This window comes from Sinocyclocheilus rhinocerous, unplaced genomic scaffold, assembly GCF_001515625.1.
Source record: "Sinocyclocheilus rhinocerous isolate Xijiao unplaced genomic scaffold, SAMN03320098_v1.1 scaffold3724, whole genome shotgun sequence".
NCBI classification, from domain to species: Eukaryota; Metazoa; Chordata; class Actinopteri; order Cypriniformes; family Cyprinidae; genus Sinocyclocheilus; species Sinocyclocheilus rhinocerous.
The window spans coordinates 147,351-165,810 of record NW_015631712.1 but is presented as its reverse complement, the minus strand read 5'-3'; the positions used below and the strand labels follow the sequence as shown (position 1 = coordinate 165,810).

The 18,460-nt window shown below is 37.2% G+C and overlaps 1 protein-coding gene across 1 annotated transcript in view; it reads right to left on the bottom strand.

Moving 5' to 3' along the window:
* Nucleotides 1–18,460, bottom strand: part of LOC107741829 (deleted in autism protein 1 homolog) — a 44,236-nt gene that overhangs the window by 22,171 nt on the left and 3,605 nt on the right. Inside the window, exon 2 of the mRNA XM_016554611.1 lies at nt 12,761–13,644. Coding sequence (XP_016410097.1) covers nt 12,761–13,414 — 654 coding nt within the window. The 5' untranslated portion in view covers nt 13,415–13,644. The remainder of the gene's footprint in view (nt 1–12,760; nt 13,645–18,460) is intronic.

The window sequence follows — 18,460 nt, the reverse complement described above, 5'->3', positions numbered from 1 at the left end:
TGTTAGTCATGGAATCCCTGATGTCGGCCCCGCTGCGATTTCAAGCGCTTAGCCAAGCACTAAATACCCTCAACGTGTTTTTGCAGCGTTGAGCAATGTAACCAATCACAGACATATCTGTTGCTTTCTTAAATGCTATGGTCAATCAGAAACGTTTTGTCAGAATTCACTGACCACTGAAAGTGCCGCAGTTTTTAAGTGCAGTTTTGCACGCTCGTGAATCATCGCATGACTAAGTGCAGACGCGATGTAAATAAAAGATTAATTGTGCAGTTTAGAGAGCTTCATTGATTATAACAGAACTTTGTAAGATCGCGATGAACGGAGATGAGTGATGCTTTTTAATGATAAAGGGAGCGAGCTTTGCACACTTTCTAGGGTATAATCCATTCAGAATTTGTATCAGACACATAGGCTACACCCTGCAAAGTTTCGGGAATGACATCCGCATATTTATGCGGGATTCACTCTCGGAATAGCAGTGATTTGCAATGGGAACATAAAATGTTGATTTAATTCTGGAACCGGTCCTGGCCAAACCTCCACAGGCAGTGTGCGTCCCAAGCGTGATCTAATTCATGGACCAACAGTGTGTGTAAACTTTATTGAGATCGGGACATATCAACCAGTAATTTAATTTAATTTCCAGTAATGGAAGGTAGAAAGTTCAGCAATGAATGGTGTGAGATTTGTGACAGAATATAGTCCCACAACTGATCGTTTATTTTTTCCTCACGTGTCTCACCTTTGGTAACAACGATTCAAAACGGAAACATTTCAAGTGACACGAGAAAAAGACACGGCCTTTCATTTTTAACCAGAAATGTGCACGCTGCTTTTCTGATGTTCACTGAAGTTGTCCATCAACTGACAAATGGGAAGCATCACCATTCAAGTCAGTAGAAAGAGCCAAAGCTAGTTCACAGTTTACTTAACGGTGGCAACCTCTTTAAGTTATTCTTGACTGTGTTGGATTGACTGCTTTGATGCATTGCAATACGGTAGGGCATTTTTTGGATGCTTACACCCGAAAAAACATATTTTGTTTTTATTTATTTATTTCATATATATATATATATATATATATATATATATATATATAATATATATATATATATATATATACAGTATATATATATATATATTACGCATGATACTAGTGCTGGGCTGTATGACGGTATTTTTCAAAATGATACCGGTTTCACAGTATATGACGGTATTTTTTTTCATGCACGACCGGGTGTTAACCACATTTTCTACTGATTGAGAGAGGAAATACTGCAGTAAATTGACTTAGAATGCCCTATTTTACTGTCATGATGAGTGAATATTGTAGAAAAATTCCACACTAAATAGTGACTAAACACGACCCATTAATACGTTAACCAGAAGTCACTCATTTATAATCACGACATCGTCTGATAAAATTAACATGCATCTACACTAAAGAGCGGCGGTTTTGGCTATATTACTTTTTTCTCTCATGCAGCGCACTGCCTGCGTCTGAGTAACAAACTAAAAAAAAACAACAAACAAAAAAGTGCATAATATTAACAGACAAACTATGCTCATATTTATAATTCTAAACAGTCAGTAAGTGACAGGTGCTTGGAAACGCTGTTTTGTATTCATTTATTGACGAGTCAGCTGCGGTACAGCCAACTGAAAGTCGCCGGGAAAGTCAGACCTCACGCTCGCGGGGCAGCAAACTTCCAACTGAACCATAGCTAAGGTTTATCCAAAAAAGTTGCTAGGTTTGTCAGTATGTATATTCTATGGAAAAAAGCCGCTAAAATAGTCTGAAAGTTGCTAAATCTAGTGCTAAAGACGCGCTTGTGTGTGTGAGACGCGGGAGCTAATGGCAGGGGGCAGTGGATATTTGTGGCGGTCAATGTGGATATTGTGAATGAGTTCTTCTGTCTGATCATGTTTTACTAGTTGTACAGCTTAAGTTTCGGAACTTTCACGCTCGGTAACACATACAGCTGTGCCCTCACCACAGTGCAACAGTGAAAAAGAGACCTCTCTCAAACAGTGTCGCGTTCTGAACGTTGTTTAAGCGACATACGGTATTTTAAAAATTCATATCATAACTAAAATAAACACTGGTATTCGGTATGAACCGGTATACCGCCCAGCATGATACATTGTGGAATAGTGTATATCTGAAAAATACAGATTCACAAAATATTTATCATCAGTAAATTCCCAATTCACTCACTGGACAATTTTATAGGCTCTTTTAATTTGTTCACCAAAAAACAAACAAACAAACAAAAATAAAACATTGAAATAATTAACGAATAATTTTGTAAAAATTTAAGTAGTTCAGCATGTTTTAGCCCATGGAGAGCTGACAAATGCTCTGCTTATTTGACGTTCCCCCCAGTACACTTAAAACTCTAATCCAGTATTCAGGAGTTATTAACGTTACCAAGGAGGCGTTGAAGTGGCAAAAAAAATACAAAAAAAATGGAAACTAGGGTCTCATTTAACGTTGACTAAACTTTATTATTAATAAAATAGGTACTTGAGTGGAAAACTTTCCCTTTATCTTTTTTTTTAAAGAAGCATGTTTATGAGAGAGAGAGAGAGAGAGAGAGAGAGAAAGAGTTAATTAGTGGCATTAAGAAGTGCTGAGGGAGCACAATCCACCTGAAGTGATACAGAGGCCACACAGAATGATCAGTGGGAAATTTCCATTCTTATCCACACAATAATAAGTGGCTTTCTCCCTCCATGGTTTGTTATTTTATATTAGTTATTTGTCTTTTTTTTCAGAAATTCACTTAAAAGTTTAGTCAAGCTTTCTCATCAAAATAGATTGTAAATGACTTTTTCATGACATGCATCTTTGAAACTAATTAAATGATCTCTGTTATGACTGGTAACCACACCCATTGGGTGACAGATTTAAAGAAAAAGTATGTGAAAGTGCAATAGCTTGCTGCACACCATTGCAGCTCACATGGATGTTTTCAGCCTGGAGTAAATTAGACCAACTAATGGTCTAGTAGTCTAGATTAGACTAGTTTTCCCTGAGGTTTGACTTTGTATTTGAATCTCTTTATTGACAGGTTTGAAATCACAGATGTTTATTTTAGTCATAATTTTGATAACATCCTTTAAAAATAAAAGCTCAAACCCTCACTCTGAGTTTACACGTTTTGATGTCCACATATTCTTTTAATTACAGTGGCTATAGCATTTCTGTCCTAAAGAAATGGCAAATATTAAAGATTAAGTGGACATTTGAATGAAATGATGCTTGGTCAATATTAAGCAAGTATTAGATCGCACAGTAATGTGTGAAAATAATCATCAGGCCATTGGCCTGATTTTGTTGTATTGCATAATGTACATTAGCTCTATTGTTAATAATACATTATGTATTTTAACAATTTTGTTCAATAAAACCATATGATTTCTTGCTTTTGATACTTTATTTGAACTAAATAATTATTGCCTCATTGCTAGTATATATGTATTTTAAGTAATTTTAAAGGCTATTGTTCACTAACATCTATTTTTATTACCACAAAAAAAAAAAATAATTATAATTATAGGGCACCATGAAATCAGTTTTATTTCCAAATTCATTTTTTTCCATTTTAATTTTTCTATACTCTGTTTTAATGGTTAAATTACATTTTATTAACCAAAAAGCCTGTCTAATTAATTGAGTTTTACAGTTTTATCTTTTCCAAATTCTGTTTTCCATTATTTTCTGGATTCCATTTTAATGGTTCCATTAATTTTTAATAATCAAAAGCATCTCCAATTAACTGATTTTATTAAAAATAAAAATAAAATAAAATAAAGTTTTTGTTTTTTTTCAGAAATAATGCACATTTACATTTTTCTCCTAAATAAATTCTGGTAAATAATATTTCTGGTAAATACTCCTTTAAAAAGTGTTTTTTGATTATAATTGTATTATTAGTAGACTAGAACACGTGGATATGGTGTCATTCTTACACTATAATACTGAACTATGATTTCAGTGATTTGGACTATGAGATGGAAACTTTCTTCTTGCACTTTATGTTGCACTTTACTTTTTTACTTTTGGATTTCATTTGGTTTAATGAAATATAGTTTAATAAAATATTCTTAAGTAAAATTGTTGATTTTTTTGTGGGAAATTGATCGTTTAGATTAATCGATTAATCAATAAATTAGTCGATAGATTAATCGAAATAAGTTGTTAGTGGTAGCCCTAGAAATAAAAAAATAAAAAAAGGTTTAAAATTTATTATATTTTATTGAAATCCTACATGTAATGAACGTAATGATATTTTTATGAGAACAGGAACTGTAGATGGATTATAACATGCAATGAGATATAAATGTAAGAAGTTTCCCTACATTTAAAAATTATCCTTATTTTTGAGCCTGGTTGACTTTCTTCTTAAAGGATAAATGGCAGTATAAATTAAGAAATGTATTTTTAAATAATATATTTTAATTCATACTTTATAATCTTAATGATAGTATTAACAGAACACATGAGTATTTTAAATATAGTTTCATTGAGAATCGTCACTCAATCTACCATTCCTGTGGAACTCCAATTACGATATTCTGTTTAATAAACAAGGGGAATTGCTGGGCAGCTAGATGTAGAATCAACAGCACCTACACTGGCTGTAATGAGAGACGCTGGTATCTTTAAATTAGTCAGATACGGTTAGAGAGCGTGTACTGAAGATCGAGATGGCCCTATGATACGTGACTAACATGCCTTTTAATTATTCCGTATGAAATGCAAATAGAGGTAAAAATGCCAAAGGTGAAATTGGCTGGAAATATGTGCTGATGTTTAATTTAACAGCATGGCACGAACATCAAGCAGATGTTCTTGTTAGTGCTTCATCTTGTCCTGTACTGGATCAGTCACAGAATTAATTTGTTCACCCAGTAAAATTTCCGTCACAAACTTGTTGTTGGCTTGTCTGATTGTCTTATAATGCTGCTGTTCTGTCAACCAACACGTTCTTACCCATTAAATAACCTTAACCCTAGTCCCGGTACTTTATTGTTCTAGTTTAAACCTCTTCCTGTTTCAGCCAGAGTTGTTTTTAAAGGGGACCTATTATGAAAAAGTTTGGTGCGCGAATCATTTTACACCGGACTGCTTTGTGAATGAGGGTCAGTATAAAGCAGGTTTTGCACAAAAGTTGCTCCTGAAGGATGGAGCAGTGCCAACTGTTCGTGATCCAGCTAGCGTTACGCCATGTAGAAGTAGTAAGTATCACGCGTTTGTTTTCCAAATTGCCTTTCTGAAAGAGCTTCTTGGCACTCTCTAAGGCTAATGTTGCTAAAGCTACCATTGTCTGTCTGTTTTCACTTATGCTGCCTTCACGTGCTACAAGAATAATTGTGAATAGGAATGTGGTAGTTAAAAATTGCATATGAAAGCAATGTGAAATCGACCACTTGAATTTGTCTAGCTCATAATCATATCCGGCACTTATAAAGTTCGTGTTAGCACGCGATGGCACCACAAGACCAGCTATGTTGTTATTTTTATAGCGCCGTGCTCCCCGTCGGTGTAATTCATAAATAATCTGGCAGGGTGCAGAATTCGGCACGACACCGGTTCGAACATATATGGCTGAACACCGCTACTAGCAGTTTCTGACATTTTCAGTGCGTGAGAGAGTGTTTTGTTATTGCTGGCATGATGCCGGTGCGCAAGCTCTAGAAACTCCCCCCTCTTCTGAAAGGGGAGGCGGGAGCACCAGCTCGTTTTCATTTAAAGGGACAAACACAAAAAACAGCGCGTTTTGGCTCATACGCTAAAAATGGCAATTTCAACAAGCAATAAAAAATTATCTGTAGGGTATTTTGAGCTAAAACTTCACATACACACTCTGGGGACATCAGAGACTTATTTTACATCTTGTAAAAAGGGGCATAATAGGTCACCTTTAAAACACACTTATATATTAAACATTTGTGTCAATAGCAGATTCTCTGCTGGTGTAGAACCCTCTGAAAACAGGTGCACAATATATTGATACCATATCACAGCAGTGTTCAGTCCATATAAGTTTATCATACCCAAGCAATTTGACAGAATGAGCTCATGGACGGATTAAATATGAACATTTCTATAAATTCCCTTGTCATTTGAGGTGTAACATAAGACTTACATAAGAAAATGTTGGAAATACATAGGTAAGTCTCTGTACATTTTTGTCTGCAAATCTGTACAAGGATTCAGGTGAGCGAATCTAGAACAGCTTAGGTGCCTATGCTCTATTGCTATGAATTTTCATTATTGTTTCGGGTTCTCACTGCTTTGTTGGCATGTGGGTGATTTCACGTGCATGAAAAGCTGTTTGTGATTCTCGATTACTGGAAATCACACTGTATTTGATGCAAAACTAAATATCATAACTGATATTTTCCACTGAAAAAATTTTTTTTTTTTTTGGCATAGACAAAGTATGCTACATGTTATTGGGCAACATGCTTAAGCAAACTAAACAAAGTGAAAATTGAGTTTTATTGTTCCATTTGTTTTCCCAATTCTTGACCAATTTAATAAATTATATAGTATATCCGGTTAAAGAGGTCATCACTCACAACTTCCATATTAGTTTTTGGCCACTGACTACTATACTATACTATCTACTATAACATATTGAAAGTTTAATGATATCCATGTTGCTTGCAAAACATGTATATACAATTATTTTGAATGGCCATCAAAGCAGAAATATGCCAGCAGAAGTGCAGTTTACAGCGTCTTCCAGTCTGGGACAGGGCGGGGGTTTTAGTTTTAGAATTAGGGATCTTGTTGCCTTGGCATCAAGATGTTTGCATTTACGGAAATAGATGTTAACTGCAACCCTAAACTAAAGCTTAAACAGTCTCACTACAGACAACAGTAATTAACAGTCATCCCTCCCAGTGTTTCACGTGTAACCGTCACTAACCGCCTTTCTCATGTAAAATGCTCTGCCAGGGTGTGGTGAAATTCTCCACATTTTCACAGTCAATCACTGGGATCTGCAACAAACGTGTCAGGGCAAGAATCAAGTATACAGATGAAGGGTGAGTGAAGAATTGCTACAATAAATGCAAAAAAATTAAAATAAATGCAATGTGGTGGAAAACATCCTTTGCCGGTTGTGAAACATATTACACAGTCTGATAAGCCAATTTAAAGGGCTGTTGAGGAAGAACTAAACACAAGTTGTTTTGTTCTTCACATTAATTGACTGCCCTTTTCCCTCAAACCCCATCGTTGACCTGCAGTCCGCCATGCAGGCGTGGAAGCAGACCAGCCCCCGTCTGACATTTTGCTTGGCTATTAAATTTTAAAACAAGAGTCAATCTACAGAAAGATCTCGTCGCTGCGGGATGCCATGCTTATTCTACAGCTTGGCAGTCTTTTCTCCAGCCCTTCGCCCAAAATCTCCCTCTCTGCATCCCATCCCAGACTGCAGACCACCAATCCACCAGCTGAGGACAAGAATGAGTGAAGAGAAGGAGAGATAAATTGCTGAAGGATTTTCTAGTGTCGGGTCTATTTTTGAACAAGCACAGGCAACTAGGGTTTGGTTGTTCATTTATGTTATGACATTAACAAACATATAGGAAGGACACAATGGGTGACGCTAGCTCATTTATTTTAAGGCACATCATTTTGATTTGAGATTCAAAAGAAAACTTACATTCGTTGTGATACCAGCTCAGATCTTTAAACATTAGGCATCTACCTCATTGAAAACAAAGTAAACAAATCGTCTTTAAAAGGAATTCGATGGTAGTCACTGACTTCCATATGGAAAAAAAATAAATAAAAATACTATGGAAGTCAATGGCTACCGTCAACTGCTTGGTTACTAACATTTTTCAGATATATTTGGCTTGGAACAAGTGGAGGGTGAGAATGACAATTTTCATTTGTGGGTGAACTATCCTTTTAAAATATAAAAAGCCATTTATTTATTTATTTATTTTTCTCACAAATATATTTCCAACTACATTTTAATATGGCACTGTAGTAGTGTTGATTATTAATGTCAATATAATTGGAAAAAAATCAATTAAATCAACTGAAATTGTACTAGTATTTATTACTAGTACAATTATTTATTATTGTACTAGTATTCATTGTAATAGAATTGTTACTAGTATTTAGCAGCTGCATCACATAGCTATTCTATTTATTTTACAGAGATGAGAAGAATTTGTTGGAGAAGTGTGCAAATTTTAATTAAAATGTAATTATTTCATATTAATAAACTTTTTATTGCATAAATAAGGTAATTTTGCAAATAAATTTTATGATTTTTTTATTTTATTTATTTATGTTTACTTTGTAAATACGGTTTCATATAGTGGACACTAAAACTATGCCAACATTTTGGCCTGTGGGCTACACTGCATGTACTCTCAACTGAAGAAGCAATGTGACAAACTCAGTTAATACGTTCATCCAAGACAGCACACAGACTTAAGGGAAATGTTATTATAAAATTAAGCATATTTCAGTCCAATTAAAACACACTTATTTATACAATTTATATATAATGTGATTTTGTTTCATGTGGCTAAAATGAATGACATTCTAAAGAACATCTTCCATGAGTTTTTTTTGTTTTGTTTTGTTTTTTGGGGGGAGGGGGGGTGTTCCCTCCATACCCAAAACTAACACAAGTAGGCTACACCTTAAATTTTACCTCTAAATTGTGAATAGCTCAAGTTATGAAACACCTGTAAGAGAACATTGCAAAACGGCTGAGGTGGTGAGAAAACATCTGCTTCTAGAAAAACTAGACAGACTACATCTTCATTTGGAAGGTGTGAGTTTTATTAGCTGACAGGATTGCAAAAGTGTGGGAGGCACCAGTGACCACCAGAGCAAAAAAAGAACTTGGCTTTCCCGTTCAGTTTCTCCAAAGGCATCATCCCTGAACCAAAACAACTACAAAACTTAAATAATAAAGATTTAGAAGCAAAAAAAAAAAAGTATTCAGAAACTATTCAAGTACAAAACTGTGTGCTTATGAAAACTGACTCATTCCATAAACCATGCATGAACATGATGTTGTTGTTTTTTTGAAGCATAAACCTCACTAAATTTATTTTTGCTATAGGGGTAAGAAAATAAACTTAATGCAAGATATATTATCTGTCTTAATATCTAATGCAATTGTGCTCCTTGTGTAAATGTAAATCTTATTCACAGTGTTGAAATTACCTAACTAGCCTGCAAAAACCCTGTGGGGGGGGGGGGACATACAAGACTTAGCTTCTACAGACAAATATATCAATGTTTAAAAACTAACTTCTCCATGAAGAATCTGCACGGGATTATTACCCAGCTGTTACACATTCAGCAACCAATGTGCAAATGCAGTAGCTTAATCATCATCTGCTGATTGGCAATTGACTGGCTGTGTTCGAAAACCTTTCATGCTGTTTTTATTTAATGCTCTCTTACTTTACCAAAATCCTGCCCACATTTGACTCCACACAATCCAGGGGGAGCTTTCAGAAGTACCGTTTTGCCATTTTTTCTCCAGCTGAACTCACAAACTATGTCAGGTGCAGGGAGGAACGTCTCGACAAGCAACCATTCTGGAGGCAAGCATTGCACCCTTGACTGCGTTAACCCCACAGGCCTGTCATGTCCTGTTGTCAAGCTGGCTGAGCAGGCAGAGCCTATGCTAACGCGGGGGCTGTTAACAAAGTACCGTGCTCCTGGCTAAATTTGAGCAAGGTCACCTAAACCAGCCTCTACATCTATTGAACGTGACCTCATGCATCACAGTTTCACAGACAGAAGATAGAATGCAGGGAACGTCGGCTCATGAAAGTGTGAATTAATAAACGTCTCTGCAAAGAATGTGGGTCACAGAATCTCCTCAACCTACTCGAGAAATCAGCAGAGAACAAAGCATAATGCTGTTTTTAAAAGGTTAAAATCTGGCTGGTTGACAGAGGAACATTTTATGGTTTGTGTGAATAGGGTAAAATAAATACAATGGTTGGCTTCAGCATTTCATGGCAGGACTGTGGGACTTTTAAAACAAAGGTCTTTCAAATCACACGTGATTCGTTATTTCTGGCCATTGTATTAATTTCTAAAAATATTTGTTCCTTTGGGACAAATTGCTTTCCTTGCAGCACCATGATTTCGGCAGACAAAAAAAGGGGGCCTGTTGTGAACCAACCTTACAATAGCACTGAGGATTGGTTTCCACTGACAAAAACAGGTTTGGTTTCTCACATAGCTGAGAGGAAGGGCTGCTTTCCTGACAGAAACCTCACAGTAGATTGGAAACTGAAGCAGTGGTGAATAGCATCATGGCATTATACAGAGTAAAAGAAGTGAGAGTGAGAAGTTTTGTAAGGGAAAAACAAGTTCTGCTTGAATTATTTCTCAGAAAATGAGGCGATTATGGATGGCTTAATTACAGTACAAAAAAAAGCACAACGTAAGGAAAGAAGTAAAAAAGCATTATAATATTTATATTTTAAATTGACATATCCACCTTATTTTTTCAATGCGGAAGTAAGCTGTTTTCTCTGAATGTGCGAGACTTCCGGTTCATTAGACGCTGTAGGGAAATAACAAGAGGAATAACAAAGTGCAGTAAAGGGTAAAACTGTTTGCACTACAAACCAGTGTGTTCATAATTATGATAATACATTAAAATAATATAGCAAGACACACCAGTTTGCAATACCAAGCAGCAAAATGAGCTTTTTTGTACAGCTAAAAATAGCTGGAAGCGAATGAGACCAGGAGCCAGACACATTCAATTTACAAATGGCTGCGCCCAAAAATAAGGTGAAAAATAAGGTGGATACTACAGCGGTACTGTAATATTTTGGACATGGAAGGATGCTAATTGTGGGGTATTCTTTAAGGTACCTTAGAATAGAGTAAATACAATTATACATGAACAGTGTAGGTATGTAACTAAATTTGTCAGAAACATGGCAGTAGCTCTTTTGCTTAAAACATTTGTGTAGTGTAGCTTTCCCATTACCAAGCAACTTTTGCTTAAAATTAGCAGTGTGGCACAACAAAAATTCACATTGCTGTTTGTTTATACATTGCATTTAAACAAACTTTACAACCAAGTGAGGTAATAATCAAACACTCTCATAAACTGTCTTTTTTATCATACAGTATGTAGTGCAGTGAAGGCTCAGAGACTAGCTTCTAACTTTATTCGTTATATGTAGTGAACACACCTCTGTTTAATGCTGGCACACTAACTGAAATTTTCTTGTGTCAGGTAAATCCATTGAAATATTGCTCACATAAAAAGTTTCAGTTCCTTTTCGTTAGCATCCAAGTACCTTTTTTAGGAATAGATTCCCTGTAGTTTAACTACTTTTAAACTCTGGTTTGCCAAACTACTTTAAAGTAGCTTCCTCAAACTTGTATATGCATGAATGATTAAATATATGTTAATTGTGATCTGATGCCATCACTGTTCCACCATAGTCCACAGTAGTTGCTAAAACCACAAGGTTGTACTTGAAATAAAAATGAAAGTCTAGCCTTCTAAAACAAAAGAGCATCTTCTCCGGCTTGGTATACACTCAGCATAGATGCCATCAATTCTTAATGAACTGGTGCACAACCACTCATTCCTTTCTATCCCTGACATATTACAGTGTTTCTTGTTTATGGAATAGCCAAAGGCATTAAACCACCCTTCAGGGTCTACCAGAAGCTCCTCTGGTGCTTGGAGAGTTCAGGTTATCCAGAGTACTCCCAGGGGGAAGGGATTTCCCATGCCAATGGTTCACAAGTTCAACACATATTTAACTATTTATGAGCACTGGAAAACATGCAGGAACAGCTCAAACAAAATAATGATGGGCAGAATCACAGATAGACGGAAGGAGAAGAGGTCCTGGAAGTGGACCGGAGGACTGGATAACAAATCACAGGGTGCTTTGAACTGATAATGTTATGGCATTACAAACTTGATGGAATTATCTGGATGGAAGAAAGAGAGGCAGAAGAAGCAACAGAGAGTGAGAAACAAACAGAGACAAAGGAGGAGGCCACCGAATGGGAGGGACCACACATAACTAGTCAGATTTTATAGATTGGGTTGATCTCCCCTTTGTTTAGCAAATGCCAGAGGGTGTCAGGACCTTGTGATAGATTAGAGGTCAGCAAGACACCGAATGTCTTCACAGGGCTTGTGTTCCTTTGTTGTTCTGGGCATTTACCAGCTGCGGTCAATGAGAAGTGAAATTGAAATCGATTGTCCAAATGTAAATCAGTATTGAAAATTGTTAACTGTGCTGATAAGAAACCAGCCTATTCTGCAAGGCAGCTTTTGTGATTAAGAAATAAAATCGTAATGACCATTAAGTTTTTAAATAATTCAAAATTCTTTAAAATATGCATTAAGGCAAGACAAATCCATCAGCTTTGGCCTATAAAGCTGCAATTAAACACTTCCCAATTGAGGTCCTTCAAGATTACAGGGGCAGGACTTCAAACTCTAGAATTGTGGCTTACAAACTACGCAGGCAGGAATGGAAACAGAGAGGCAGGGAAAGTAGCACACCCTATATTTTACAGTGACATGTTTTAGCCTATTCGCAGCCCACCAAACTGACAGGTTCTATTCCACTGGCGGAATATCAAGGGCAATTCAAGAGCATACGTTATGATCTGGCTTTTATAACACAGGCGATATATTACAGGCCCAGGGAGTCTGTCAGAGAGACATGGGTTAGTAGACAACATGAAAAAGCCTACCTGAAGCACTAAGGGCTCTGGATTGAAAGCCAAGGTCATCAACAGCTGCATCCTTTCTGTGTCCTTAAGGTTCTTAAGGAGGAAGCTTCCAGAGTCCTTTGTCTCAGCATACCTCCTGACTATTCTGTCCAGCAGTCTTTGGGACGGACAATGAACAAGATCTGACCAGCCTTCCACAACGTCTGGGGTTAGGAGTCTGACGTCCCCATTAAGTCGGGCAAACTCAGTCTTGTACATGGCCTGTATAAGATCGCAACGAGGTCGGCCCGTTGCCCGCTTGCAAATCTTCTGGTCAATATCAGTAAGCTCTTGGTTGGAACCCAAACGCTTGAGTACAATCCTCCGTGTACCCTCACGAGGCTCCCCGTACTGGGCAAAGAAAACGTTTTTCACATTGAAGACATCCAGGAAGCGAAGGCGACCCCATGTCTCGAAGGATATCTGTCCATTCATGAACTTGCGACACCAGCTGGTGCCAAAGCAGGCTGGGCACTTGTTGAGGTTGATGAACCTTCGGTCGGTGAGTTCATTCTTTTGGAAAGAGGCGAAGAGGTTGTGCGTGTTCATCAGCAAGATGACAAACAGGCCAATGACAAAAAGAAGCTTCAGACACCGGTACAAACGGCCAAGCTTGAGTGGGAGGAAGCGCAGCATGTTCGTGCACTAGCCAGGCAGGGCAGGGGGAAAGGGTAAAGGGGGAAAGGGCAATGAATAGTGTCAGGGACAGGACTCAATGGATCTCCATCACTAGTGTTGACTCATCAACTGGAGTTCCCAAAGGGGGAAAAACTAGCAGAGTCCCCCCTTGCAAGTGCTTGCTGGGCTAATACATTCTCATAGGCATTGCTGTGGAGTGCACAGTGTCGATGCACATAAAAGCTGGCCTGCAAAAAAGCACACAAAAATAACAAACATATTATATTAAGTTGCATTTTACCAGGGCTACAGCATGGAACAAAGAACATGCCAATTTCCTATTACGGACAACTTCACACTATTTGAACAGTTACTTTCCATTTCTCCCAACCTGACATTTCTCCTATCCCAGGGTATAACCTAAGAAAAACCAAGATTGTGTGTTGCTTTGAAATGTTTAACAAATTGGAAATGTTCAGGTCATTTGAGCGAATGCATTGCTTTCCGAACTGTAACGAGATTGATTTCTGCCAGACCAATAAACGGCGAGATACTCTGTACCAGACTGTGCTGGCTCATATTTCCTTCAGAATAGCTCCTAACAACTACGGATTTAAAAAAAAAAGTGAGTGTTTTAAAAAGTAAACAAACATTAAGAAATATATGTCACCTCTAAAACAAGGTATGTTACGGAAACGGTTTACCATACTGCTCGTCAACAATAAAAGCAAATGATCTGTGATTGTTTCCATCACCTGCAAATCAGTTGAGACTCTTTCTACTTTGAAATGGATGTGCTACACTGTGTATTACCAGATGAGTCATGCTGAGCGTAGTTTAACCTTTGATCAGAGTTGCCCTGGTAAGTTTTAATCTCTCTTTGAAGATTCCTCTGAAAAAGCCTGGTGTCACTAAGGTCATGTGGGGAGGTGAAACAGCACTGTACAGAGCACCGTGTGAATGTATCTGACGCAGGGGTGTCACTGATTAGGGCTGTCAAAATGGCTGAAAAACTAAATTAAATTTTTTTACTTAAATATTATCAATATTCGAATTATATTCTAATTTAAAAGGCATAATTTCAGTTAGGGGGAAAAAAAGCTTTTGGCTTCTCTCCTGAGGCCACAAGAGGGCGCATCGGGGCAAAATATTATGCAAATTGTTTCAAAGCATAATAAAATAACACGACTACCTTTGAAAAAAGTGCATTATGTTTAAAAAGCGGGCCGCCACAGTCTAGTTAATGAATGGGAAACACTGATATCACGAGTTGAGTGAATCGTTACATCCCTATATGCTACTATAGTTTTTGCTGTGGTATCGAAGTAGTAAATTGTTCTTTAAATAATGTGTTACTTAAATAATAAAGAACCATCTATTTTTTTGCTCATCTGAAAAATGTTCCAATCTGTGACTCAAAATGTGATATGATAATGTAATATAATCCGAACCGTGAGATTTGTGATCCGTTGCACCCCTACTCTCTTGACTTGTTATTTGAAGAAAAAATACAATATATTTTATTCGGGCAAGTTACATTCATTATTGGGCTACCAAAATCTGCCTGCCCGAAGGGCTACCAAGGATTTTGAAATTTTGCGAGCCCTGCAACTGGATAGGCTAACAAAAGCATTAAAATGCAATGACACTTACATCGTCGTCGCATTTTGTGTGCCACTGATAATACTGCCTGACGCACACCTAAAATTCGAATGCAACGTTTTTGCATTCGAATGTGGATTTTTATTTTAAATTCAACAAATATTCGAAATTCGAATTTTTTTTGACAGCCCTATCACTGATACTGATGAAGCACATCAACAGTCATGCAAATGAGGCATATGAAGCAGACACCTACAAGTGGTGCTGCCCTAATTCTCTCAGTCACTTTTAGACTATGGTAAAAAAGGCTATTACCACCCAAGTACAGTTTCCATGCAGAAAATCAGACCTTTAGCACCAAATTCTTCATATGGCCGCTTACCATGCAAATGGACCAATTTCAATTAAAGCTCATTACACCATGCCTATTAAAAGTGATGGCTTTTGAGAGCTGTGCTCATTAGTAGACGAGTCAGTATGATTAGCGAGCATGTTGACAAATTTCTGTGCATTTTAATTGACCAAGTGAGATCCGAGTTGCTGGGGGGTGGAAGAGAGAATTGACAACAGAAATTATAACTCATATCAGTGCTGCAACGCCCTTATCGGACAGTGGTGTTTAATGGCAAATCTCACTATAACATGTCCTGGTAATATTTCACCTCAAAATCAAAATAAAAAAGACAAATCGATTATATTTGGAATATTTTTAGGACTGACAATAACATTTTCCCAACAAATTCTCACTGCCTAGAAGTTTAACTTTTTAACTTTTAACTTTAAAATTTAACTTCTCATTAGAGTCTTATTAAAAGTTAATGTAACACTAATCAATGCAAAGTTTCTACTGCCAATGTGAAACATCTTAACGGTCCTAAAAAGCAGACTCATTTTTATAGAGTAAAATATGTTTTATTTATTTCCTTTACATATACATTTTACACTTAAAAGTTCCCATGAAATTATCTGACAAGCACAATTTTCATTCCTTTGCTGAGTGGGACAAACTGAAGCCAATAGACTTTACTACATCACACCCACAAAAGTACAATCTCGTGTTTTGGACTTGTAACATGGTTTATATGCATGTTCCATGGGCAAGAACATTGGTTGGATATAACTTGCAGGCTACAATGAGGACAAATCATAACTGTAGGAAAAGACTGATTTAGTACATAAATATAATAGCAATTAAGGTTTGAACACCTGGGAAATAACTAATTTGGAATGCAGCAAGAGGAAGAGGGCTAACACAGATCTTGATAAGAAGAGCGTGCATACTGCCTATTACAGAGGACGAGATTTACTGAGCGTTTATAAAACAACTGAACACGATATGATCTCTTTGTGCCATTTAACAGAATGACATCCCTGGTTTTTCACTCACTGAGCAGAGACAAAGATAAACTGTGCACATTTTTCTTCAGGAAAAATGAGGCAGTCAAGGAAAGCCTTGGTCTACGTGATGCACTGCCGCTGGTTTGAGTACAGATTGGCAGAGCGAAAGCAAACAAGCTTCACTGCACGCGCTGCCTGCTTCACACTGCACCAGATTAAGGAGTTCTCGCTCCAGCAGTCAGGTCCATGTCCACCCACAGTCATGGAAACTCAATCATAATATTTCAGGACACAGGGGCCTCTTTTAAATGAATGACATGTTGAAAGGTTTGGTGGGGAAAACGAAAGCATTTTGCAAAGGTTCCTGCTGATTCTTTCACTTTGACATTTATAGAGCTTATTTCAGACTTCAGTAGGATAAGCCTGTGGGGGTATGATTCAGATCAAGACTCACGCAGACTGAAAATGACAGCAGAATTAGGTTTGACTTTTCTCAAACATCCTTACAAGCCTTCCAAATGGTTTAACTCACTCCGGTAAATGATCAGCTTCTCATATTTCAAGCTGAAGGCCACTAAAAGCCTTTAACACAATAGAACAATAATCCCAAACTGTGGGTACGTGTTCCCCAAGGGGTTCTTCTGCAGTTCCACAGGGATATTTATCTTGTTTTATATATAAATCATCACTTTTTGTAGTCAAGACATATAGTTTAATGTGACATCAAACCTGACCCTGTTTACTTTCTTAATCGTGGCATGTCCAGCTTCTCAGCCCTACATTTTTTTCCTCATTGATTTCACACTGAAATCCATCAAATAACTTAAGTAAAATGAGTTACACATGGGAAATCACATTTCCAGTTACAAATGGCATCTTTCACTGACTTTTAGGCAAGATGACAAAAACGACTGATCTCTGTGCATATATCTTCTTTTATATTTGTTTTGTGCCTGACTAATAGGGCTATGGAGGTATACAAGACAAATACACTTTGAGAATCAATGATGCAGAAAACCAGATCGCCTCATTCACAAACAGACAAACTTACTCTAACTTCACTGATGAAATGTTTTCATTTCCAACAACCTCATCCTGCCCACAGGCCTCTGTTTTGAATTACCACTCCATTACTCATATAAGTACCTCCCTCTCACCCACCATTCAGGCAGTGAAGAAAAGTAGGAAATCCAGGCCCGAGGGCCACCGAATGCTCCTTACCACCAAAAAGCAGCTCAGAATGTGCCAAAAGAAAGGTTGCACAGTATCACAGAACAGTCAGCACAAATGAACAAACTGGCTCAGACGACAAACCCTGAGTACGGAGAAGGGATAATGAGCCAGCTCTGGATTTTGCTCCCGATATATGCTACATTTTGAATGACTGCATTTATTTGGCCGTTGATGTCAGTGTAAAAACATAATTGCCTCTTTATTTCTTTAATTCATATCCCTGGTTATATTGTGAATGATTCATCAGTGCTTATTATTCCAAACAAAATCACGTCACATCTTCCTTCTTAATTTTTAAATCCTTTCTCTGCAACCACCTGAGCCCGTTAAGGTATGGAATGCACTTTTTTACATTCCAATAAATTCCAAGTGATTAAAATCAAGTCCTGCCCTACTTTTTTTTTCTGAATATATAGCTTCATTCTAGTGCTGGGCAATATTCCGGTTCAAACAGTAAACTGGTTTTGAATTACATTTGAATAATAGTCTACTATGTTAAAATGAAGGAATTTTCCGTATTGATTTTTCACCTGCATTTTAAATTACGCATTGTATTTTGTTTTTTCGGGTTACAGGGTTATTATAACGGATAAAGGGATACTCCACCCCAAAATGAAAATTTTGTCATTAATCACTTACCCCTATGTCGTTCCAAACCCGTAAAAGTTTAATTAGTCTTCGGAACACAATTTAAGATATTTTGGATGAAAACCGGGAGGCTTGTGACTGTCCGATTGACTGCCAAGTACATTACACTGTCAAGGTCCAGAAAAGTATGAAAGACATCGTCAGAATAGTCCATCTGCCATCAGTGGTTCAACAGTAACGTTATGACGCGACGAGAATACTTTTTGTACGCGAAGAAAACAAAAATAACGACTTTATTCAACA